The sequence below is a fragment of the Nomascus leucogenys genome, chromosome 5, assembly GCF_006542625.1.
Source record: "Nomascus leucogenys isolate Asia chromosome 5, Asia_NLE_v1, whole genome shotgun sequence".
NCBI lineage: Eukaryota > Metazoa > Chordata > Mammalia > Primates > Hylobatidae > Nomascus > Nomascus leucogenys.
The window spans coordinates 121079936-121106665 of record NC_044385.1 but is presented as its reverse complement, the minus strand read 5'-3'; the positions used below and the strand labels follow the sequence as shown (position 1 = coordinate 121106665).

Here is a 26730-nt window from a genome sequence, read left to right as displayed (position 1 = left end):
GCAGGCAGATTACCTGAGGTCAGGAATTCGAGACTAGCCTGGCCAACATGGCAAAACCCCGTCTCTACTAAAAATACAGAGATTAGCTGGGTGTGGTGGTGCATGCCTGTAATCCCAGCTACTGGGGAGTCTGAGGCAGGAGAATCGCTTGAACCTGCGAGGTTGGAGGTTGCGGTGAGCCGAGATCATGCCACTGCACTCCAGCCTGGGTGACACTGCGAGACTCTGTCTCAAAAAAACAAAACAAAACAAAAACCACAGATTAGCCCTTTCCAAAACTGAAAAAACTGATCTGGCTAAAGCTACTGTAGAGCATCTGATCTGCCAATGCTGGAGACCAACAGTGAATTCCCAGTATGGCACCATGGGTGGGAAAGAGGCAGCTGGCCACCTAGTGGCAGACTGACTTTACTTGGTTCTCTTCCATAATGGATCTGTTTCTCATATTCCAGATATGAATTTGCCTGCAATGCTTCTGCCAACTCCATCATTCATAGACTCACAGAATGCATTACCTATCGTCACAGCATTTTATACAGCACTGTATCTCCTTAAGGAATTCACTTCACAGCAAAAGAGGTGGACAACGTGCTCATGACGCTAAGATTAACTGGTTTTACCATTACTCCATCAGCTAGAATGGCTTACTGAAGACTTAAGTAGCAGCACTAGTTAGGAGACAAAAACCTGAAAGGATGGGGCTCTGTTTTACAAGCTTCAGTTTATTATTTCAATCATGGACCATTCATTATATGATGCTATCTTGCCCACAGCCAGAATATGTCAGGTCCAGGAATCAAGAAGCAGAAGCAGGCATGGCTCCTCTCATTGTTATACCCACATAAGCCACTTGCAAAATTTCTGTTTCTAGTCCTGGCAACTTTGAGCTCTGATGGTTTGGAGATCTTAGTCCTTAAAGGAGAAATGCTTCCAAAGGGGACACAACGTTTCCGATTAATTGGAAGACGAGACTGCCATATGGCCATTTTGTACTTCTTACGTCACTGAAACCAACAAGCCAAAAACATTGGTTAATCTACTAGTTGGAAAAATGAATCCGAATTACCAAGGGCAAACAAAGTGTGCTATTTTGCAATGGAGGCAAAGTAGGATAAGTGGAACCGAGAAGATTATCTAGGGCGTGTCATACTACTTCCATGCCCAATACGAGGTTAATGAAACGTTACAGCAACCAAAAAACAGAGCAAATAAGACACAGTCCCTTCAAGAAGGAAAGTTTATGAGTCACTCAATCAGGTTAAAAAAAAAAAAAAAAAAAAGCCAGAGTAGCTGAAATTCTGGCAGAAGGCAAGAGAGGTATAGAACAGGGAATAGATGAAGGAAGCCACATATATCAGCTACCACCTCAGACCAGTTACAGACACAAGCTATGCAGTAGCTTTGCATATTTTCTCTTTGATTATATACATGTTTATTTGTATATACAGTCAATCTTCGTAATTTAGATTCTGTATTTGTGAATTTGCCTATGCATTAAAATTCATTCATAATCCCCAAACTCATATTCACAGCATTTTCACAGTCATTCAAGAACACATGCATATTCAGGGCAGCAAAATACTGAAATCACTCCAAGCATACGTTCCAGCTGAGGCTGAACAAGGTAACACTCCATCTTCCTGTGTCAGCTTTCATATTATAAACAATTGTCCTTTCCACTGTACATTTGGTGCCACTTTTTTGTGTATGCTTCCTGTCACTGATTTCACCACTTTGAGTGACTCCCAAGCATAGTACTGAAGTACTGTTGGGTGTTCCTATGCTCAGGAAAGCTGGGCTGTGCCTTACTGAAAAAATCGTGTGTTAGTTAAGCTTTCTTCAAATATGAAAGACAGTGCCATTATCTGTAAGTTCAATGTTAATAGATCAACAATACAGAGTAAGGTGTCTTTAAATAGGAACATACAGAAAACAAGGTTATGTTCTTGATCTGTTGACATAAGTTGTGATTTGAGGCTTGCAGAAACTTAACCCTGTATTTCCCCTAAGAGAAATGGTTCAATATTTGCCAATGCAGTGTTCACAATGACTTTACAGAACATAACCACCATGAATAACAAGAATTGACTGTACTAACCACATTTTTCTCCCTAGTTCCCAATTTTATTTTATACACAAATTACTGAAGTTAACCTTACAATTTAGTCTTTATATAACTGAATATTGAGTGGGACGGTGATGGAGTAAGAGTAGTAATGTATGTAGCCAGTGATGGATACGTGACTGATGGAACCAGGAGTCTTCTCCATTAGGGTATGGGTAAGAACTTCTTCACTGCAAGGATAGCTGTATCTTCTTAGAAAATTGTCTCAGTTCTTCTATTCAGGCTGCTATAACAAAAACACCATAAACCGGATGGCTTATAAACAACATTTACTTCTCACAGTTCTAGAGGCTAGCAAGTCCAAGATCAAGGTGCCAGCAGATTCAGTGTCTGATGAGGGCCTCATAGACTGCACTTTCTTGTTGAGTCCCTATGTGGTGAAAGGGGAAAACAAGCTCCTTCAGGCCTCTTTTATAGGGCCACTAACCCCAGTCATGAGGGCATAATCTAATCACCTTCTCCTTAATGCCCTGCCTCTTAATACTGTCACATCAGATTAGGTTTCAACATACGAATTGGGGGCATGAGGGGAACACAAATATTCAGACCATAGCAAAAATAAAGTTGCTTTGTTGTACTGGTATTCAAATATGTGTAGAAAGGCACGTACGGAAACTAAGTAGCCAAAGCATTTCTCCTTTACGGCGAGCATGATGTTAAGCTTTTTCGGGTGCTGAAGGACATTACAGGAAGAAAATCAAAATAATGGTTGCTTGGGAGGGTAAGAGAAAAGACAGACTGGGAAGAGGCAGGAGGGAACTGCTGGTGATGTTCTGATCTTGCTTAGAGGTGTGGGTTACACAGTTACATGCGATTATCAAAACTCAGCAAATATACACTTAAAATATGGACATTTCATTGTACATTAATTTTACATTCAAACAAAAGTTGGTTATATGCCTGTTAAAGTATTTAGGGCCATGTATACTGGTATTATTTTGAAATGTATTTTTTTAAAGGATTAATGGTTGGATAGAGACATGTCCAGATGCGTTATGTGTTAAAACAAATATATTAAAATATTAGTGATAGAACCTAGATGATGGGTATAGGGATGAACACTGTAAAATTCTTTCAACTTTGCGATATGTTTAATAATAAAATGTTGGGAATATATACACTGTGGTGTTATAATGGGAGAATGTATACAGGGTACTGTGAGGGCACAAGTTAAAGCACCTAACACAGTTAAAATTAAATAAAATTTAAACTTGTTTCACAATCACACTAGTAACAGTTTAAGTGCTCAATAACTAGGGGCTGGTATAGAAGAGAAAAAATAATTTTCTATCTTCATAAACTGGGACTCCCTGTAACAAAAGACAGATTAACGAGTTGTTTCATATGTATACCTCAAACATACATGGGAGAAAATTCAAGAGAACCGAGTAAATCTCCAGAGTAGATTTCAAAGAAAGAGTTTAAACTTCAGCGGAATACCATCATTTGCTAAAATAAAGGAAGTGGAGGGTGATGGGGAAAACTGTCACAGGGGGATGGCCAGAAAAACACTGAAAACAAGAGTAAGATTTGTTGTGCAGTTTTTAAGTCAATGCCTTTTCCATTTAGTGGCCCCTTCTCCTCCTACTGCAGAGCAGGGAAAAAGATTTCCCTTATAGATGTAAATTTCTCTGACAAAAAGGCAACTTTTCAGAGCTATTCTTGTGTCTACAGTTTCTCAAAATAACCAACTCTAAATAACCAACATGACAAAGAGACATATTTTGCAGTAGCATATTGTGGGCTCCTGAAGTCATATTTTGGGGTAGTGTGACCTGAGCTCCAACACCACTGCATGGGACAATGCAAATGGTACCAAATATCTCCCATCATCAAGGAAAGTTCCACTGGACAGCCCTGGGGGGATTCCCCTGAAGGCTCACCTGAAACCTGAAGGAAAAGTAGGAAGGATGCTACCTTTGTCGAAAAGGCTGGAATAGGGAAACCAACCATCCAAAAACAAAGGACATGACATTTAAATGCCTAGACGTCACATGATTAATGAGGATTTCAAAAAAAAAACGTCCAGTATTTCGGCTAGCTCTCCTTGCCATCATGACATAGTTATTCCGGAGCAGAACACTTTAAGTGCTAGGTGACTCTAACAAACATCCAGAGAGGAAGAAGGAAACCAATTCAGTATCTATATGATAATCCAGGAAAAATGATGATGGCATGACCATGGAGTAGTAGCAGTGAACACAGAAAAAATAAGAGAGAAAGAAGACACACATGACTTATATCAACAGGCTAGATATGGAGGTCAAGTACAGAAAAAGCGGGAGTCCAGGATACCCAAAGCAACTTACTGAGCAACTACCTGCCATTTTAGTCACCAAAAGCACTGAACTCCTTATTTCATCTAATACGGCAAAAAGCTGATTGGAATTCACTTTACCTTGCTCTTTCTCCTTCTAAACACAGTAGCTTTCTCAGCTTTTTATATGCCTACTCTGTAGTTTCTCCATAGTGTCTTATTAGGTTGGCACAAAAGTAATTGAATCCCTTGGTTGCCTGCTGAACCCCTTGGTATGAGGAATGGAAAGAAAGGAAGAGACATTTTGGGGCTCAGAACATACCCTCCCAAAAAATGACTGCAAGAGACCAGAATATGCCATCCCAAAACATACTTTTTTGGCATATTATTTGAAGCTGGTTATTTTGAGAAACTACAGACATTAAAAACAGTTCTGAAAACTTCTTTTGTGAAAATAATTTATAAATAAAGAAAATTCTCATAAGTAAAGGTGCCTGGTAGGTGAGCTCAGTGATGCAGACCTGTAATCCCAGCTATTCAGGTGGCTGAAGTGGGAGGATTGCTTGAGCCCAGGAGTTCGAGACTGGCCCGGACAATACAGTGAGACCCCGCATCTTATATAAACAATAAAAGGCCAGTTGCAATGGCTCACATCTATTATCCCAGCACTTTGGGAGGCCAACACAGGAAGATCACTTGAGGCCAGGAGTTCAAGACCAGTCTGGACAAGAAAAATACCATCTCTACAAAAATTTTTAACAATGAACCTGGTGTGGTGGCACACGCCTGTAGTCCCAACTACTCAGGAGGCTGAAGCAGGAGAATCACTTGATGCCAGGTGCTACAATCATGCCACTGTACTCCAGCCTGGGCAACACAGCATGATCCTATCTCAAAAAAAATTTTTTTAAAAAGAAAAAGAAAAAAGAAACTTTATGAGGAGAAATATAATACAAACAGAATTAAGAATCTACTATGTGCTGGAAACTTCTGTATCTTTATTTCACTAAATCATCAAAACCCCAGGAAGTAAACGTCTTTCATAGTTTTATAACTGAGGCTCAAGGAAGTTAAGCATTCTGCCCAAGGACTCACAACAACTATCGAAACAAGATCCATTTCCAAAGACCAGTTTTCTTTTCAGCACAGTGAACAATCCTTTCCCCCATGTAAACCAGGCTAAGCTTTCCACAGTTACTAGGCTTTTCATGCTTGACTCACTCAACCCATTGTTTAACATAACATTTTAGCTACAATCATTTCCAACCTCACAGGATGAACCTGAAATCTAAAGGGAAGCCAAGAACACATATGCAAAAGTATTTGAACTGTTATGTCAAGCCATGTCATACTCTTACCCCAGAGGGTGAGTTACTCTTCAAACTAAATTTCTCTTGCCTTCTAGGATAAAAAGAGTATCCAGCATTTCTTCTTTCCAGAATAAAACTGAGATATTTATTACATTACAATTTTACCCAACATAATTTCCATTTAATTATATGATAATATCACTTCCTCTACAAAATTTCCATGGCACACTCTAATCATCCAGAGAGAAGTAATTATTATTCTTTTGGTGTGCTTTGCTCACATTTCCATAACAGAACTTGCCACAGTCTAAGAGCTGGTGGTGCAGACCCTTCTTTCCCCATAAGAGGTATTGTGCCTCCTCACTGAGATGTTCCCAGCTCTCATCTTACCTTCTTTCAAATCCAGCCCCTATGCTGCTGCCAGGGCAATCCTTCAAAATGCACTTATACTAAAAATTCTGTAGAGTTTCCACATCATTGGCTAGATTAAAACTAAATCCCTTCAGATATAAAGGCAAACAACACCTTTCAGGGTCAGCTCTCATGCTGTGGGTCTATCATCCATCATTCCTCTACCTCTTACTTTATAGTCCTATAAAAAACTAAACTTGTTATACTTCTCTGAATATACCGTGTTCTCATGCTTCATCCCTTTGCATTTCCTATTACATAAAATGGTCTTCCACACTTGCCCACCAGAGAAATTCCTACTCATCCATCAAGACTCTGCCCTCATGTCCTGCAACCAATCCCATGGAGAACTGCATGACGCATTTACTGTGACTCTCAGCTACACTGTGGCCTGGAGACAGATAACACTGTGCATCTGCACTGAGAGTCACAAGCCCCAGAACAAGGGTGTGACAGGGAACACAGAACATTCCTGCCTGACCAGGACATGAAGCCAGTGCAGCTCCCTAACATGCAGCAGAGACCTCAACCACCCCTATCAGGACTAGTGCCTATGCTCATCACTGGAGTATTCATGGGCAAGCTAGGTGGTCCAGCTCTACCCAGCTATCTCGCCCTGACCCACCGCTAAACAGAAGCTCAGGGGATGGGGGAATTTCCACTGTCTAGCCCATCACCTGAAACAACACAGTGAATCTCACAATAAACAAAGATCAGGTACACATCCGTCTGCTTTTGCTGCTGCTGGCTCAAACCAGTAAGTACCACCTACAGGCCTGTGGGTTGAATTGCACAACAAACATAAAACCTGCCAGCAAAAGTACACAAGGCTATAAAAGCAAAGCAAAAGATTCTACCCTAGATCATACTCTATAGGCACAAGGCAGGTTAGGGGAGAGAAAAAAAATCCATTTAAATGAAGTAAATTCAAACAACAACAAGTGTCAGTTTCTCTAGATGAGAAAGAACCAGCATTAAGAATTCAGGTACTGCCAGGCGCGGTGGCTCGCACTTGTAATCCCAGCACTTTGGGAGGCCGAGGCGGGCGGATCACGAGGTCAGGAGATCGAGACCACGGTGAAACCCCGTCTCTACTAAAAATACAAAAAAAATTAGCCGGGCGTGGTGGCGGGCGCCTGTAGTCCCAGCTACTCGGAGAGGCTGAGGCAGGAGAATGGCGTGAACCCGGGAGGCGGAGCTTGCAGTGAGCCGAGATCGTGCCACTGCACTCCAGTCTGGGTGACAGAGCGAAACTCCGTCTCAAAAAAAAAAAAAAGAATTCAGGTACCATGAAAAATCTGAATGTTGTGACACCACCAAAAAGATTGCACTGGCTTTCTGGCAATGGACTATAACCAAAATGAAAATTCAGAAATGAGAGAAAGAATTCAAAGTGGGAATTTTAAAGAAGGTCAATGAGATCCAAGAGAAGGTTGAAAACCAACACAAAAATAACCAGAAAAGCAATCTAGGAAATGAAGGAAGAGACAGATGTCTTTAAAAAAAAAAAAAAAAAAACTTCTTGAAGGCTGGTCTTTTAAATTACCCAGTCAGACAAAAAAAAGAATTTGTTTTAAAATTTTTAAAGAATTTTTAAAATCAAACAAAGCTTTTGAAAAATATGGGATTATGTAAAACAACCAAACCTACAGCTTATAGGCATTGTGAAGGAGAAGAAGAAAAAGTAAGAAATTTAAAAAAACATATTTGAGGAAATAAAACAGGAAAAATCCCCTGATCTTGCTAGATATGTAGACATCCAGATATAAGAAATTCACAGGGCACCTGGAAGATACTATACAAGACAAACATAACCAAGGAATGTAGTCATCAGACTATCAGCAAATCTTAAAAGCAGTTAGACAGAAGTGTCAAATCATTGACAAAGGGAATCCCATCAGATTAAGAGTGAAATTCTCAGCAGAAACCTTACATGCCAAAAGAGTTTGAGGCCTCTTTTTAGACTCCAAAAACAAACAAAAAAATATATAACCAAGAATTTTATACCCTGCCAAACTAAGCTTCATAAACGAAAGAGAAACAAAGTCTTTTACAGACAAGCAAACACTAAAGGAATTCATCACCACTAGACTAGACCTATAAGAAAAGCACAAAAGAGTTCTAAATGTGGAAACAAAAGGATATTTGCCATGATAAATGTACATGTAAATACAAAGCCCACAGATCCTATAAAGCAATTACACAATTGTGACTCCAAGGCAACTAGCTAACAACACTATGACGGTAACAAACTTTCACATATCAATATTAACCTTGAAGGTAAATGGCCTAAATGCTCCACCTAACAGATACAACGGCAAACTAGATAAAAAAACAAGACACAACCATCTGCAGCCTACAAGAGCCTCACCTAATGGCTAAAGACACCTATAGACTCAAAGTAAATGGGTAACAAAAGATGTATCATGCAACTGGGAAAAAAAGCAAGCTGGAGTAAACATTCTTATATCAGATAAAACAGACTTTAAACCAACAACAATTAAAAATTTTTTTTAAAAAAGGCAAAGAAGGCCTTCCACAACGGTGAGTGATAGCATCCCCAAAAGTTAAAAATACCAAATGCATGACAGTGCTCCCATGACTGGTTAATAGGGTGGTAATCACTAGTCCATCAAGATGTCTTATTCAAGTGAAATGTGTGGGCAATCTTAGTTTCATGGCCCTGAGGTAAGAACCAGATGCCAGGTATAGTTTCAGTATAGTCACTCCCAAGTGTTATGGGCCCAGAGCGAGGACAGTAACACGCCCGAGAGGAATGATGATTTCTTGGAGGTTGGCAGATTAAGAGACCAAAGCTTGGTAGGGGATATCCATGTTGGCGAGGTTAATCTTGACTGAAATATGCTATGTCAGTGAATGAATGTATGCACTATGTAATATCAAGGGTTTCCAGTACTGGTCGATATTCATGTGGATCGAGTTTTGTCATGTGAGTGTAATGTCTCAATGAGTGACAGTTGATTAAGGGATTGTTAGTACATGCTTATATGCATGTGGAATAGATCTTTAGTGTAAGGTTATGTGTGTATGTACGATGTACAATCAAGCATTTATAGCACATATATTATTCATGGGGATTAACAGTAATGCACAAAGTACATAGGAGTACTAATATATTAGTGTTGGCAGTCAATACTGACATATTAGTTAAAATGTGTGCCGAAAAGAATACAGAGAATAGTTTAATCACAACTTCAGCTTTGGGTGTTGATGGTGAAGCAGTGTTGATGGTGAAGCGGGAATGCTTTTTCTCCGAGTTGTCCTGGGGAGAGACTCTCCATTTCTGGTTTAGAAGACCAGAGCATTGAGTTATACTACAAGGGCAGTTTCATTTAAGTAACTTATTTTCAATTAGGGCAGTGAGTGGTATAAGGGCAAGGATAACGGAGAATTACATGATAGATGCTATCTGTCCGATGGTAACAAAAAGATGTTCAACTGGCTATCCTCTGATTCATGTGACTGTAAGCAAGTCCGCCACTAAAATTCAGAACAGGCATTGACTTCATGGGCAGAATATTATGCTTTGTTGTTTGAACGTATGTAGTACAAGAATAACTGCTAGAATAGAATAGAGAATAGAAGGGCCAGTACACCTTCTAGTTTATTAGGGATGGATCGTAAGATTGTGTATGCAAACAAAAAGTATCATTGTGGCTTAATGTGGGGTAGGATACTAAGGGGGTTGGCTAAAGTGTAATTGTCTGGATTGCTCGGGAGGTCAGGTCAAAATAATACTACAGTTATTAGAAGGAGGAGGAGAAATATTAGACCTAGGGTATCTTTGCTTGTGTAGTAAGGGTGGAAGGTGATTTTGTTGGAATCTGATGAAATTCCTGAAGGGTTACTGGATCCTGTTTCATGCAAGAATAGAAGGTGGAGAATTGCTATGGCTATAATGATGAAGGGTAGGATAAAATGGAAGGTGAAAAGTCATGCAAGAGTGGCTTTATCAACTGAGAATCCACCTCAGATTCATTGAACAAGATCCATTCCAATATATGGAATGGCTGATAATAGATTTGTAATTACTGTAGCGCCTCAGAATGATATTTGGCCTCATGGGAGTATGTAGCCTATAAATGCTGTTGCTATAGTTGTGAGTAGGAGGATAATACCAGTATTTCAGGTTTCTAGGAACATAAATGACCCGTAATATAAACCTCAGCCAACGTGCAGGAAGAGGCAGATGAAGAATACTGAAGCACCGTTTGCGTGAAAATAGTGGACTATTCTGCCATAGTTTACATCTCGGTTGATATGGGCAACTGAAGAGAAAGCAGTAAAGGTGTCCGGTGTGTAGTGTATGGCCAGAAATAATCCTGTGATGGTCTGGAGAATTAAGCAGGCACCTAGAAGTGAGCCGAAATTTCATCATGTAGAGATGTTGGATGGTGTGGGGAAATCAATAAATGAATAATTTATAATTTTAATTAGTGGGTGTATTTTATGTACATTAATCATTAGTGTTCTTATAGTTGAAGTATAATGATTATTTTTCCTATCATTAGTCATGGTTACAAGCTATGTGGGAATAATGACATATGCTTTATTCTTATTAAGTATTATTTTGGTTATAGGATTTATAGGTTTGTCTTCAAAACTTTCTCCTATGTATGGAGGGTTAGGGTTATTAGTGGTGCTGTAGATTGTGGTATTGTGTTGAATTATGGTGGGGCTTTTATAGGGTTAATAAGTCTTTTTGATTTATTTGGGTGGGATGATGGTTGTTTTTGGTTATACTGCGGTGATAGCTACTGAGGAATACCCTGAGACATAAGGATCAAGTATTGATATTTGAGGTACTTTATTATTAGGGTTATTAATAGAATTGGTATTGATTTGATGAATGGTTGAATATGATGGGGTGGTGATTACAATTAATTTTAGAAGTGTAGGAAGTTGAATAATTTTTGAGGGTGAGGGTCCGGGGTTGATTCATGAGGCTTCTGTGGGTGCAGGTGCTTTATATAATTATGGGTGTTGATTGGTGGTGGCTGCTGGTTGAACATTGTTGCTGATTATGTTGTTAATTGAAATTACTTGGGGTAATAGAGTAGATAATTAACAGTAGAGTTAGAAAGGAGGGGATAAAAAAGGAATGGAAATAAAAGTTAATTAGGCCTTTCTGAGTGGATATGGTAATGGAGGCTGTAATGTGGGTCTGTGAAATTGTCTTTGGTATGGACTTTTCTAATCAAACTAGGTCTAGTAGACGTGAAGCCAGATTTTGGCTTGTAAGTAGGCTTGAGCAAGAGGTTGTACAACGGATTGTGGTTGAGTAAAATTCCAGTATATCGCAGAAGTTGAATGTCTGTAATGGATATTTTAGCTTAAGACTGTTAGTTGTAAGACTGAGCTCCATTGCTAGCAAAATCCCTAGGTTACACTAAGGGCTGTAAGTTTTAGATGAGGTGGTACTGTTGTTTGTGGGGAAGAGGTGGGGATAATACTATTGCTGATGAGAAATCCAGCGAAGATACTGCCTATTATTAGGTGTTTAATTGAATTAGGAAGGGATTATTTTCATTAATAATTAGAGTTGTGAAGTGGGATTGTCCTATTAGAACGAAGACAATAATTCTAGTACTACAAACAGCTGTTAAGGAGGTGGCAATAAGAGCAATAGAAAGGGCTCAGGTGTTGGTATATGACATGTTTGTGGTTTCGATAATAAGGTATTTAGAGTAAAAGCCTATTAGGAAAGGCATACCTGTAAGTGCTAAGCTGCCAATAATAAAGGAGGAAGAAGTAAGGGGTAAAGTCTTAAATAGTCCTCCTATTTTTACAATATCTTGTTCATCGTTGAGGTTGTGGATGACGGATCCCGAACACATAAATAATATAGCTTTAAAAAAAGGCATGGGGGCCGGGCGCGGTGGCTCACGCTTGTAATCCCAGCACTTTGGGAGGCCGAGGCAGGCGGATCATGAGGTCAGGAAATCGAGACCACGGTGAAACCCCGTCTCTACTAAAAATACAAAAAAAAAAAAAAAAAAAAAAAAAAGGCACGGGTATGGTGGGGCGCAGTGGCTCATGCCTGTAATCCCAGCACTTTGGGAGGCCGAGGCGGGCAGATCACGAGGTCAGGAGATCGAGACCATCCTGGCTAACACAGTGAAACCCCATCTCTACTAAAAATACAAAAACTTAGCTGGGCCCAGTGGCGGGCGCCTGTAGTCCCAGCTACTTGGGAGGCTGAGGCAGGAGAATGGCGTGTACTCAGAAGGCGGAGCTTGCAGTGAGCCGAGATAGCGCCACTGCAGTCCGGCCTGGGCAGAAGAGTGAGACTCCGTCTCAAAAAAAAAAAAAAAAAAGGCATGGGTGCAGATGTGTAGGAATGCTAGGTGTGGTTGATTAATGCCAATTGTGAGTATTACAAGGTCTAGTTGACTCGAAGTGGAGAGTGCTACCATTTTTTTGGTGTCATTTTGTGTTAAAGCACAGATTGCTCTAAATAAAGTGGTAATAGCACCTAAACAGTGTAAAGGTTTGGATTAATACACTATTTTCTACTGGGGGTAGAAGCAGATGAGCAGAAAAACTCCTGCTACAACTATAGTGCTAGAGTGGAGTAGGGCTGAGATTGGGGTTGGGCCCTGGGGTTATTATTATTTATATAATAATAAAAGGTTCAATACAACAAGAAGATTTAACTATGCTAAACATATACACACTCAACACTGGAGCACCAAGATTCATAAAACTGCTACTACTAGACCTAAGAAAACAGATCAATAGCCACACAATAATGAAGGGACACCAACCCCCCACTGACAACACAAGACCGATCATCAAGGCAGAAAGTGAACAATGAAACTCGACTTAGACTAAACTCTAAACCAAATGGACCTAGTAGACATTTACAGAACATTCTATCCAACAACCACAAAATAAACATTTTTCTCATCTGTGTGTGGAACATTCTTAAAATCAACCATATGCTTGGCCATGAAAAGTTTCAATAAACCCAAAAAAAGTCAAAATCATATCAAGTATTTCTTGAACCACAATGGAATAAAATTAGAAGTCAATACCAAAAGGAACTCTGAAAACAACACAAGTACATGAAAAGTCAACAACCGGAATTACTTTTGGGCCAGCAATGAAATTAAAGCAGAAATCAAAATAATTTTTGATACAAATGAAAACAGAAACATAGCATACCAAAACCTCTAGGATACAACAAAAGCTGTGCTAAGAAGCACATTTACAGCATTAAATGCCTACATCAAAAAGACAGAAAGATCGCAAATGAACAACCACACACCACACCTCAAGGAACTAGAAAATAAGAATAAAACAAACCCAAAACTAGCTGGGAGAAAAGAAATAAAAAGATCAGAAATGAACTAAATGAGACTGTGACCAAAAAGAAAAAAGATCTACAAAACAAAAACTTATTTGAAAGGATAAACAAAATTGATAAGACCACTAGCTAGACTAACCAAGAATAAAAGAGAGAAGATTCAAATTAGCACAACCAGAAATGAGAAAGGTGACAACTCATACCAGAGAAATATAAAACATCATCAGAGACTACTATGAACATCTTTATGCAAACTAGAAAACTCAGAGGAAATGGATAAATTCCCAGAAACATACAATCTCCCAAGATTTAACCAAGAAGAAACAAATCCTGAATAGACCAATAATGAGCAATAAAATCAAATTAGTCCTAGCAAAATCTTCCAGGAAAAAAAAAAGCCCAGGACAGATTTTTTACAGCCAAATTTTACCAGACATACAAAGAAGAGCTGGTTACCAATCTTACTGAAAGTATTCCCCCCCCCAAAAAAAAAAAAAAATCAAGGAGGAAGGATTCCTCCCTAACTCATTCTATGAAACCAGTATCAACCTGATACCAAAATGAGGCAAGACAACCAAAAAAAGGAAACCACAGGCCAACATCCCTGATGAAAATAGATGTAAACATATGCAACAAAATACTAGCAAACTAAATCCAACAGCGCACACACACACACACAATCAAGTGGGCTTTGTCTCTGGGATGCAAGGATGATCCAACACATGCAAACATATGTGGTCTACCACATAAACAGAATTAAAAACAAAACCCGTATGATCATCTTAATAGATACAGAAAGGCTGAGCACAGTGGCTCACACCTGTAATCCCAGCATTTTGGGAGGCTGAGGCGGGAGGATCACTTGAGGCCAGGAGTTCAAGACCAGCCTGGCCAACATGGCAAAACCCCATCTCTGCAAAAAATTAGCTAGGCATGGTGGTGCATGCCTGTAACCCCAGCCCCAGGAGGCTGAGGCACAAGAATCACTTGAAGTGGGAGGCGTAGGTTGCAGTGAGCCAAGATAGAGCCACTGCACTCCAGCCTGGGGGACAGTGTAACACCCTGTTTCAAAAAAAAAAAAAAAAACCGTAGAAAAAGCAGTCTATGAAATCCAACACCCCTGTATGATAAAAATCCCTCAAGAAACTAGACATCGAAGAAGCATACCTGAAAATAATAAAAGCCATCTATAACAAACTCAAAGCCAACACCATACTAAACAGGCAGCAGCTGAAAGCATTTCCCTCGAAAACCAGAACAAGACAAGGATGCCCATTCTCACCACTCCTATTTGCCACAGTACTGGAAGTCTTAACCAGAGCAATCAGGCAAGAGAAAGAAATAAAAGGCATCCAAATAGGGAAAGAAGTCAAATACCTCTCTTCAGTGATTATATGATTCTATACCTAAAAAACCCTAAAGACTCCACCAAAAGGCTCCTGGAACTGATAAGCAACTTCACTAAAGTTTCAGGATACAAAATTAATGTACAAGCAGCAGTAATATTTATATACACTGACAACATTCAAGCTGAGAGCCAAATCAATAACACAATCCCATTTTTAATTGCCACACACAAAAAGTAAAATACCTAGGAATACAGCTAACCAAGGAGGTGAAACATTGCTAAAGGGAGAACTATTAAACACTGCTCAGAGTAGTCATACATGACACAAGCAAATGGAAAAACATTCCATGCTCATGGGTTGGAAGAATCAATATCATTAAAATGGCCACACTGCCCAAAGCAGTCTACAGATTCAACACTATTCCTACCAAATTACCAATGTCATTTCTCACAGAATTAAAAATATATATATTCTAAAATTAATATAAAACCAAAAAAGAACCTGAATAGCCAAAGCAATCCTTAGCAAAAAGAACTAAGCTGGAAGCATCACATTACCCAACTTCACACTATACTATAAGGCTACAGTAACCAAGACAGTATGCTTTGGGTGGTATGTGGATTGCTTTAGGTAGTTGTTGTCTTTTTAACGATATTATATTCTCCAAATCCATGAGCAACATTGATAAACTGCTACCTAGATTAACTAGGCATGGAGGAAACATACCTCAACGTAATAAAGGCCACATATGACAAACCCACAGCCAATATACTGAATGGGGAAATTTCAGCTGAAAGCATTCACCCTAAGAATTGGAACAGGACAATGATGTTCACTCTTACTATTCCAATTCAACATAGTACTGGAAGTCCTGGCTAAAGTTATCAGGCAAGAAAAAGAAATAAAAGATATCCAAACGGGAGAAGAGGAGGTCAAATTATGTCTCTTCACAAATATGATTTTTTTACCTAGAAAACCCTAAAGATTCTACTAAAAGACTCCAAGATCCGATAAACAACTTGAGTGAAGTCTCAGTATACAAAACCATCGTATAAAAATCTGTAGCATTTCTATACACCAACAATATTCAAGCCAAAAACCAAATCAAGAATTGAATCCCATTTACAAAAGCCATACGCAAAAAAAATAAAATACCTAGGAAAACACTGACCAAGGAGGTGAATGATCTCCAAGAGAACTACAAAACACTTATGAAACAAATCATATATGTCATAAATAAACAGAAAAACATCCCAGGCTCATGGATTTGGAGACTATCATTAAAATAACCATACTGCCCATAGTAATCTATAGATTCAACACAATTCCTATCAAATCACCAATGTCATTTTTCAGAGAACTAGGAAAAACAATTCTAAAGTTCATACAGCACCAAAAAAGGGCATGAATAGCCAAAGTAATCTTAACCAAAAAGAACAAATCCAGAGGCATAACTTGACTTCAAATTATACTACAAGGCTATAGTAACTAAAATGGCATGGTACTGGTACAAAAATAGGCACACAGATCAATAGATTACAATAGAGAACCCAGAAATAAAATCACATACTTATATCCAACTGATTGATCTTTGACAAAGCTGATAAATATAAACAACAGGGAAAGGACACCCTAATTCAATAAATGGTGCTGGGAAAATTGGCTAGCCATATGCAGAAGAAACTGCATCTCTATCTCCCAGCATATACAAAAACTACCTCAAGATAGATTACACATTTTGGACATTGGCCTAGGCAAACAATTTATGATGAAGACCCCAAACACAAATGCAACAAAACCAAAAATAAACAAATGGGACTTAACTAAAAAGCTTCTGCACATCGAAAGATAATCAACAGGGCAAAGAGACAAACTACAGAATGAGAGAAAACATTTGCAAATTATGCCTCTGACAAAGGACTAATATCCAGAATCTACAAGACAACTCAACAAGAAGAAAACAAAGAACCCCATTAAAACGTGGGCAAAGGGCAAGGCGCGGTGGCTCACGCCTGTAATCCCAGCACTTTGGGAGGCCAAGGGGGGTGGCTCACAAGGTTGGGAGATCGAGACCACCCTGGCTAGCACAGTGAAACCCTGTCTCTACTAAAAATACAAAAAATTAGCCAGATACTGGGGATTCCAAAAGAGGAGAAGATGGAAGGGAGTGTGGGTTAAAAAATTACCCACTGGGTACAATGTTCATTATTAGGGTAATGGGTACACTAGAAGCCCACACCCCATGTAGTCCATTCTCGCATTGCTATAAAGAAATACCTGAAACTGGGTAATTTATAAAGGAAAGAGGTTTAATTGGCTCACAGTTCTGCAGGCTGTACATGAACCATGGCTGGGGAGGCCTCAGGACACTCATAATCATAGAGGAAGAAGAAGCAGGCACCTCTTCACATGCCAGAGCAGGAGGAAGAGAGACAGAGGGAAGGTGCTACACACTTTTAAACAACCAGATATCATGAGAACTCTATCATGAGAAGAGCAATAGGGAGATAGTGCTAAACCATTAGAAACTACCACCATGATCCAAATAGCTACCACCAGGCCCCACCTCCAACATTAGGGATTACAATTCAACATAAGATTTGGGTGGGGCACAGATCCAAACCATATCATTCCGCCCCAGCTCCTCCAAAATCTCATGTTCTCACATTACAAAATACAATCATCCCTTCTCAACAGTCCCCAAAGTCTTAACTCATTCCAGCATTAACTCAAAAGTCCAAAGTCTCATCTGGGACAAGCCAAGTCCCTTCCACCTATAAGCCTATAAAATAAAAAACAAGTTAATTACTTCCAAGATACAATGGGATTATAGGCATTGGGTAAATAGTCCCATTCCAAAAGGGTAAAACTGGCCAAAAGAAAAAGGCTACAGGCCCCATGCATGTGCTAAAACCCAGTAGGGCAGTTACTAAATCTTAAAGCTCCAAAATAATCTCCTTTGACTCCATGTCTCACATCCAGGGCATACTGCAGCAAGGGGTGAGCTCTCAAGGCCTTGGGCAGTGCCACTCCTGTGACTTTGCAGGGCTCAGCCCACGCGGCTGCTGTCAAGGGCTGGCGTTGAGTGGCTACAGCTTTTCCAGGTGCATGGTGCAAGCTGTCAGTGGATCTACCATTCTGGGGTCTGAAAGATGGTGGTCTTTCTCACAGCTCCACTAGGCAGTGCCCCAGTGGGGACTCTGTGTGGGGGCTCCAACCCCACGTTTCCCCTCTGCACTGCCCTAGTAATTTTTCCATGAGGGCTCTGCCCCTGCAGCAGCCTTCTGCCTGAACATCCAGGCTTCTCCATATATCTGAAATCTAGGCTGAGGCTCCCAAGCCTCAACTCTTAGCTTTCAGCACCTGCAGGCTTAACAGCATGTAGAATCTGCCAAGGGTTTGGGCTGGCACCGTCTGAAGGCCTCAGCTATATCTGGGCCCCTTTCAGCCATGGCTGGAGCTGGAGTAGCTAGGATGCAGGCAGCAGTGTCCTGAGGCTGCACAGGGTGGCAGGGCCCTGAGAATCGCCCAGGAAACCGTTCTTCCCTCCTAGGTCTCTGGGCCTATGATGGAAGGAGCTGCCTTAAAGGTTGCTGAGATGCCTTGGAGCCCTTTTCCCCATTGTCTTGGCTATCAGCACTTGACTCCTCTTTACTTATGCAAATTTATGCAGTCTGCTTGAATTACCCTCCTGAAAATGGGTTTTTCTTTTCTACCACATGGTCAAACTGAAAATTTTCCAACTCTTCTGCTCTGTTTCCCTTTTAAATGTAAGTTCCAATTTTACATCATTTCTTTGCTCATGAATATAAGCACTGGCTGCTAGAGGCCAGGTGACATCTTGAACACTTTGCTGCTTAGAAATTTCTTCCACCAGATACCCTAAATCATCTCTCTCAAGTTCAAAGTTCCACAGATCCATAGACCAAGGGTACAATGCCACCAGTCTCTTTACTAAAGCACATAGCAAGAGTGGCCTTTACTCCAGTTCCCAATAAGTTCCTCATCTGTGGTCACTCTGAGCCCTCCTCAGCCTGAACTTCACGTCTATACCACTATCAGCATTTTGGTCACAACCATTCAACAAGTCTCTAGGAGGTTTCAAACTTTCCCTCCTCTTCCTGTCTTCCTCTGAGTCCTCCAAACTGTCCCAACCTCTGCCCATTACCCCATTCCAAAGTTGCTTCCTTCTACAATTTCAGGTATCTTTATAGCAATGCCCCACTCCCAGTACCAATTTTCTGTATTAGTCCCTTCTCACATTGCTATAAAGAAATACCCGGAACTGGGTAATTTTTTTTTTTTTTTTGAGATGGAGTTTTGCTCTGTCACCCAGGCTGGAGTGCGGTGGCGCAATCTCAGTTCACTTCATCCTCTGCCTCCCAGGTTTAAGCAATTCTCTGCCTCAGCCTCCCGAGTAGCTGGAATTTCAGGCACCCACCATCACACCTGGCTAAGTTATTTTTTGTATTTTTAGTAGAGATGGGGTTTCACCATCTTGGCCAGGCTGATCTTGAACTCCTGACCTCGTGATCCGCCCGCCTCAGCCTCCCAAAGTGCTGGGATTACAGGCGTGAGCCACAGTGCCCAGCCGGAACTGGGTAATTTATAAAGAAAAGAGGTGTAATTGGCTGACAGTTCTATAGGTTGTACATGAAGCATGGCTGGGGAGGCCTCAGGAAATTTACAATCATGGCAAAAGGTAAAGGAGAAGCAGGCATATCTTCACGTGGCCAGAGCTGGAGGAAGACAGAGAGTGGGGAGATACTACACACTTTTAAACAACCAGATCTTGTGAGAATTCTATCACAATAACAGCTCTGGGGGATGGTGCTAAACCATTAGGAACCACCCCCATGATCCAATCACTTCCCACCAGGCCCCAGATCCAACACTGGGGATTACAACTGAACATGAGATTTGGGTGGGGCACAGATCTAAATCATATCACCCCACCATTACACAATATACCCATGTAACCTGCACATGTATATCTTGAATCTAAAATAAAATAAAGTTAAACAAAAAAAAAAGATTCTGCCCTCAAATGCTGGCTCCTTTGTGAAATCTTCCCTCACACTGTATTGTTTTGAGAGAGGGAAAAAAAGCTCCTTCAATCTTCCTATTATATTTTGCATTTCCACACTCACAAGTACATGACTTCACTTTGCAATATTACTCTCTCTATACATTGCTTTTCACAATTTGCCTGCTTCTCAAAGTCCCAACTCCACAAAACTTATCAAAAGCAAGTTTGAGAGGAGGAGCTGTCTTTTCTTCTTTGTATCACCTAATTCAGTATCCCACACATAGTGGGTGTGCAATATTTGTTGAATGAATTTAACTATTTGCCTTTTTATTTAAACGTATTATAATTCATCAGAATAAAATCTAAAATACATAACAATTATCAAGTCAAACATATGATCAATGATTCATAAAGACACATCTGAAAAATAAAATTATTTGCAAATTATTGGCTGTTTTTGCAATCCACTCTCTTTTGAGCCACAGGTAATTTTTATTCCTTTGCCACATGGTCTGTAAACATTTTCAGAGAGGTAAGACAACCAAACATCATGCCATTTCCTAATCAGCATTAGACAATAGGTTTCTCCTTAGACAAGCAGTGATCATAAGTCAGCAAAATAAGCAGCAAGGGCAGGGAAAAAGGTAGAGTAGCCAACTATGTCTTTCACTGAAATTAATATTAGAATATCTTATATTTTGGAGAGCAGAAAATAAGGATTTTTTTAGACTTAAAGGTGGGGGGTTAAAGGTATGATGTGAGTTACAATCAAGACTGGAAGAATCAGACTAAAGGAGGCAAGAACTCATAGTCAAAGATACTAAAGTTCAAGCAAACGCGGTGGCAGACCCAGACCAGAGAGCAATCCCAGAGAGAGAGATGGTTATTCAGGTTGGAGCACTTAGAATGTGAGGAATGAGGAAAGCCCTAAGTTTCTTCTCTAAAAAAGAACAAAAGGCTAAGCCAAGACTCTAGCAAGGTGGGGTAGAGTCTAAAAGAAGTCTTGTAGCAGAAACACAGAAGACAGTGGAATCTAGCCAAAGAAAGATAGTACAGGAAGTTCGGCATCTACTATTGTCTGAATGTTCCCTTCAAAATTCAGGCTGAAATTTTTTTATAAATTACTCACTCTGTGGTATTTTGTTATAGCAGCACAAAAATACAACTGTAGGAGCAACATTTTCAGAAGGTGAGAGGAAATGGAATCCAGAGTGTAAGTACACAGATTAGATTTATCTGGGAATAGAGATATTTAATGTATTTCAATATGAGGAAAAAGTAGCAGAATAGGTACAAATGTAGATAAGCTAGTGAATTTTGAGGTAGAAAGAAGAACTTGCCTTGTGATGGCTTTCATTTTCTCAATAAAGACAAGGTCTAAAAGAATGAGGTAGGGGAGAGAGGAAAGGAGAGTTTAAATTAGAGGCTTACAGAGGGAGGAAAATGTTTGAAATACTGATTTTCAAGAATAGACATAGTAAAGAATTGTGGGAGTGTTAGCAGTATTTAATGTGCATTTGCGACTGAGATTGTTTCTTTAAAATGAGACTAATCAGGGCCAGGCGCATTGGCTTGCACCTGTAATCTCAACGCTTTGGGAGGCCAAGGGACGAGGATTGCTTGAGCCCAGGAGTTCAAGACCAGCCTGGGCAACATAGAAGACCCTGTCCCTACAAAAAATTTTAAAAACTTAGTAGGGGATGCGGTGGTGCACACCTGTGGTCCCAGCTATTCAGGAGGCTGAGGTGGGAGGACTGCTTGAGCCCAGGAGGTCAAGCCTACATTGAGCTAGGATCATGCCACTGCACTACAGCCTGGGTGACAGGGCAAGACCTTGTCTCGAAAAAAAATTGAAAATAAAAATAAAGATAAATGAGACTAATCAGCAAAGATGTCTCCATTTTCCTCCATCCGTGTTTACCTATAAGGTATAAAAAGAGTTGGCCAAGTTGAATTTAACCAGTGTTGGGTTTTGGTAGGTGAGTAAAACAGAAGATTACAGGGGCCAGAAAATAAATGGGCATTTGCAGTGCACTAACTACAATAATGGACCACTCAGTCTAAAGTGAGAAAGGAGAAAAAGAGGACATGAATGCTTTGCAAATGCATGTCTTAAACCCTAAGTGGTCTGTAAACTCAAAAGCAAAAGCTATGAGTTCTATGCTATGTAGATATACCTCACCAAAGAGTAATATAGTTAGTAAAAGGCTTTATTGACTGATTAAATGAGTCTTCTCCATATTCCAGAACACCAAATGATACAAACTCATCAGATTTAATTTTTTTAAGTAGCTTTCTAAAGATATGGAAAGAAAAATAAATCTGTGGTTGAAATGTTTGAGTTCTGAAGAGCAGGTGAATGGGTTCCCGTGATACTTCCATATAAACAAAGATTAACTGCAGGACATTAATCAAAAGAGACCACAGCAGTAGAAATTAAACTTAACAACAATTAACTTCACATGGGAAAATAAAACCTAATTACTACAGGGCATCCCCCTCCCAGAACAACTGCCCCTACCCCACAGAATGAAAACCACTGCATTTCCAGGCAGCTTCTCAGCAAATACTAACTAGTCAAGAGAACTGGAACTTTGATACTACTGCTAACTATAGCCTATCTTAATTAAAGAATTTAAAATAATTCTAGAAAATATATGACCACCTTTTATGATACTTAATTTATTTAAATTACTTAAAGTCACTCATTTTTGCTACTTTATTCTTTGCCTATTTAGATAATGTCAAGAAAATCCTAGAAAAGACAAAACATACCTTTAATAGGTTAGGTTCAAATAAAACTTATCACAATATTTTATATGTATAGATTTTCAACTATATATTTTCAACTATTCTTTTCCCTATGGCCAAAATATATGGTTTAATCAGCTCAATGAAATAAAGAAAAATTGGGTCCAGATAGCATGTTAAGGAAGAAAAAGAGATAAAACTATGATAACAGAAAAAAGGTTTGGTTCCCAGGCTGTGTTGCTACTCAAGCCACCAACAGGACAAACCATTAGCAAAGAAATGAAGTAACTTCCTTATCTGTAACATGAGAATACTAAAGCAGATACTACTAAAGTTTTATTTCTATTCCAAAAATTCGATCTCATCTAGTGCTTTAAGACTTCACTCTTTAAAAGGCCTTTGAGAAGGGAGGGTGCCCAAAAGACTCAAACTTTCAATTCATGATATATACTTTCTGTCTCTGGATGACAATTAACAGAAAAATCTAGAAGAAAACAAAGGCAAATATTTCAAAATCAGAAAAAGACTAGGTCATCTCTTCTCCATCCTGTGCCCCTCTTAGTTCCACATTCACTTCTCTCATAACCATTCTCCTTCATTTCTTTTTTAAAAGCGAATTGTATTGTATATAGTTGATGTTTACAACATAGTATTATGAGATATACACAGATAAAATGGTTACAATAGTGAAGCAGATTAACAAGAGTGAAGCAGATTAATATATCATCTCACATAATTACTTTGTGTGTGACAAGAGCAGCTAAAATCTACCTATTTAACAAAAATCCTTAATACAACACAATTTTATTAAGCCTCAGGCCTAGCAGTCCTTTCATTTGCCTTTCAGAGAACTATGAGATAGTGAATCCAGACACAATTTATTTGGGAAAACAGGGGCTAACAGTTTGCTAATTCAAGTCAGAGTTCTTACCTTTATATCCCCATCACCAAATCCAGTGTCAAATACATAGCAGACACCTAATTTAACTCCTCTATATAATTTATTACACCAGTGGTTCTCAAGTGTGGTCATCCGGGGTTTTTCTAGAAACGCAAAATTTCAGGTCCCATCAAGACCTAATAAATCAAACTCTGTAAGTGGGGTACAGCACTCTGTTTTAAAAAGCCCTCCATGTGCGATTCTGATGCACACTCAAGTTTGAGAACCACTGTATTAAACCTCCCAGGAAATAACCTTCTTGTTAATTAAAAAAAAAAAAAAGTGCTTTTTTTTCTCAGCTGCCATCACTTAAAAATGCTTGGACTCACATGATGTTGTCAACTACTTGTCTCCAGCGTGCACACAAAATGAACTTTAGTAAAACATTTGGAGCCTCAGTTCCCTGGTCTGTAAAGTAGGAATGAATACCACACGCTTTCATGAATAAGATATGGCTTACAGAAAGGCTCCTTTCTTTCCTTTTTCTGTTACCTGTACTAAGTCCCTGCTACTTTACACAGACAATGGTCCTAAAGAAGACACTCTGGCACTCCTCTGAAAAATGTCACCAGTGCCTCCTACACAGAAAAGCTCTCAAATGCGGCTTTCTTATGGAAAATACCACAGTAGGGAAATGAAGAGTTAAGAGTCCTTACAGACTCATATACAGAACGGCAATTCTAAAAAGGTGGTTCACAAAGTAGTGGGAAAAGCAGTCATTCAAAATTGTGCATCTCTGTAACTTAAAAAAAAAAATCACCATTAAACAGAACATACGCAACTTTCTCTTAAGTGTCCAAAATAAATTATTAATGATAACTGGAGATAAATACTACAGATGAGGGATGGTGGGGTGTGGGGGCAGGAGGAATGAAGCTTTTGAAAATGCAAAAGAACTAGAATATATGACCCATATTAAAGTGGTACAGGCCTTCAAATTCCAATCCCCTAGATTTTTCTGGGGGCAGCCTCACTGTCAAATTCTTTGTCCCAATGTTGCCACACTATGTGTTCTGATTTGGGGTTCAAAAAATATGGTTACCAGGGGAAGCAAAAGCAAAAGCCCATTGCTATGGGTGACACCTAAAAACTGGGAGTACTACTTTAAAAAAAAAAAAAGTTGAGAACTTTCAGAGGAATTCACTATAAACAATTCCCAATTTTTAGTTCCTCGCTCCCTTTGAATGGAATACTCAAAGGTTTAATTTGACTTCCTTGACAACTAGCCCTTTTTATGGGGATGAAAATAGATCAGTGCATGTGATGTGTCATTACACTCGAATATTTCGCACAGTAACCGCGCCACAAGCATTCGTTAAATCGGCACTATCGGCTTTAATTCTTACTCCTCCCCGCTGCCATCTAAGATAAGACAGCCCCCTATTTTCGCTATTCTGCAGTAGCCAACATTCCAGTCTGCAGGACTGAAGTGAAATTTAATCGCTCGTATCTTTTTAAGGGAACCTTTTTACAGCGAACTTGGAAAAGTAATGCCAGCCATACGTTGAATGACACCATGCTGGGAGTTGTAAAACCACAAACTCAGTGCCCGGCCGTCCGGGATATGGAATTCCAACAGCGGCTCCTCATTGCACCAAACTAACAATTTATCCACACGACAGTGCATCTTAATTGGGATGGTTACTCACTTTTTAAATAGTCATCACTGTCCCCTCCAACTCCCAGCTGGACATGACACTCCTTCTCCACCCAAGAACTCCAGAGCTAAGGAAGTCTTTTGGCCACTTTAGTGCCTCCTCCCAGCCAGCACCAATGACTGACAGTGTCCCCAGGCGCCCAGCGAGGGTCCCAAGCGAGGCCAGGACCCAAAGGCTGCCCAAGTCTCCGCGTCCCAGGACGTCCTGAAGTCGCAGCCCGGTGCCCCCGCTCCCCGCCACGGGGCGCACCCCGCCTCCTCCGACTCCTGCGGCCCCGTTCCTTAGTCGAAACCCGCTGTCCCGGCTCCGCGGCCCGCCAGTCCCCTCGACTCTTCCCCAGGCAAACCCGGAACCGGGCGCGGGCTCAGGCCCAAGCAAGGCCGCGGGCCCCCCCAGCGCTCGCCCCACCTCCCGAGCCGCTCCGGGACAGGCGCCCGGGCGCAGACGGGAAAGCGCGGGGGGCCTGGTCCGGGAGCCCACTTCCCGGCCGGGGAAAGGCAGGACTCACCTTCGTACTGCAGATCCACCAGGACTAACAGGAAGGGGAACACCGAGCCCAGCCGGCTGGTCACGGAGCCGGGTGCCACCATGTCCGAAGGCTCGCGAGTGAAGAGGAGGAAAGGTGTGTGGCCCACCAGCACGCGCCGGCGCTCTGGCAGCAGCTGCCCCCGCCCGCCGTCGGCTCTCGCTCAGGCCTCAGCGGCTCTGGAACCCAGCAGAGGAAGGCAGCGGTGGGCGGGGCCCGGGCGACGCTACGCCCCAGAGCGCCGCCGCCGTCCAATCGCCTTCTTTCTGGCGGCTTCCCTCCCGGGCTCGCCGGGGTCGTGGTTCGCACTGATAGGCTGCGGAGGCCGCCGCCCCGCCCCGTCTCTGATAGGATAACGTGGAAGCACGAGACGAGGCTGCGCCTGCCGGTCGCAGAGCTGTCAGCAAGCTCCAAACCGCCTCTGCCGCCCGGAGGGAAGCAGACGGGGAGTCGGTGGCGGCCGCCGAGTCCGCATGCGCAGGCTGCAAAGGCACTTTTGGGCCGGTCCCGCCGCGCTAGGTTGGCGAGGGGGACTATTTGATCCTTCCCAGCTTCGCCAGCGTGGTGTTAGGAGAGGAAAGCGCAGCCGCAGCGTACGAATGGGAAGGCCAAACACGGTCCCGGGGAGTCTGAGGGGAGCTGCAGGGCGCCTGGAATTGAGGTCTCGAGTGAGCCGGTAAACACCGCCTCCCGCTGAGCGTCCCGGAACAAATACTGTCTGAACTGAGCCGTAAGCAAGAAACGGTCAAAAGAAGCTGGGGCGATCTGATGAATAGAACATTTCAGGGCCTACCAGAGAGAAGTGCGTAATTGCTCTAAGGCAGGTAGGTAATTGGCCTGGAAACTTGGGAACGCCCCGCCCCGCCACCCCGACTTTCAGCAAACCAGCGTGCCCAGAAAAAAGAGCGATTGTGGAAGACCCTGTGAAGAAGAGACCAGGAAGGCACTGTGGCTTAAGAGAGCAAGGCGTTCCTGAATGCAGCCAGTGTTAACTGGTAAGCAAAAAACTGAGAACGGATCCTGCATCTTGCGCTTACCAGGGGA

The 26730-nt window shown here is 41.1% G+C and overlaps 1 protein-coding gene across 1 annotated transcript in view; it reads right to left on the bottom strand.

The window, feature by feature from the left end:
* The window catches only part of DNAJC3 (DnaJ heat shock protein family (Hsp40) member C3), a 109209-nt gene extending 83316 nt beyond the window's left edge, over window positions 1-25893 (bottom strand). The window contains exon 1 of the mRNA XM_003257394.4: window positions 25669-25893. Coding sequence (XP_003257442.1) covers window positions 25669-25750 — 82 coding nt within the window. The 5' untranslated portion in view covers window positions 25751-25893. The remainder of the gene's footprint in view (window positions 1-25668) is intronic.
* Between the last annotated feature and the right edge of the window lie 837 nt (window positions 25894-26730).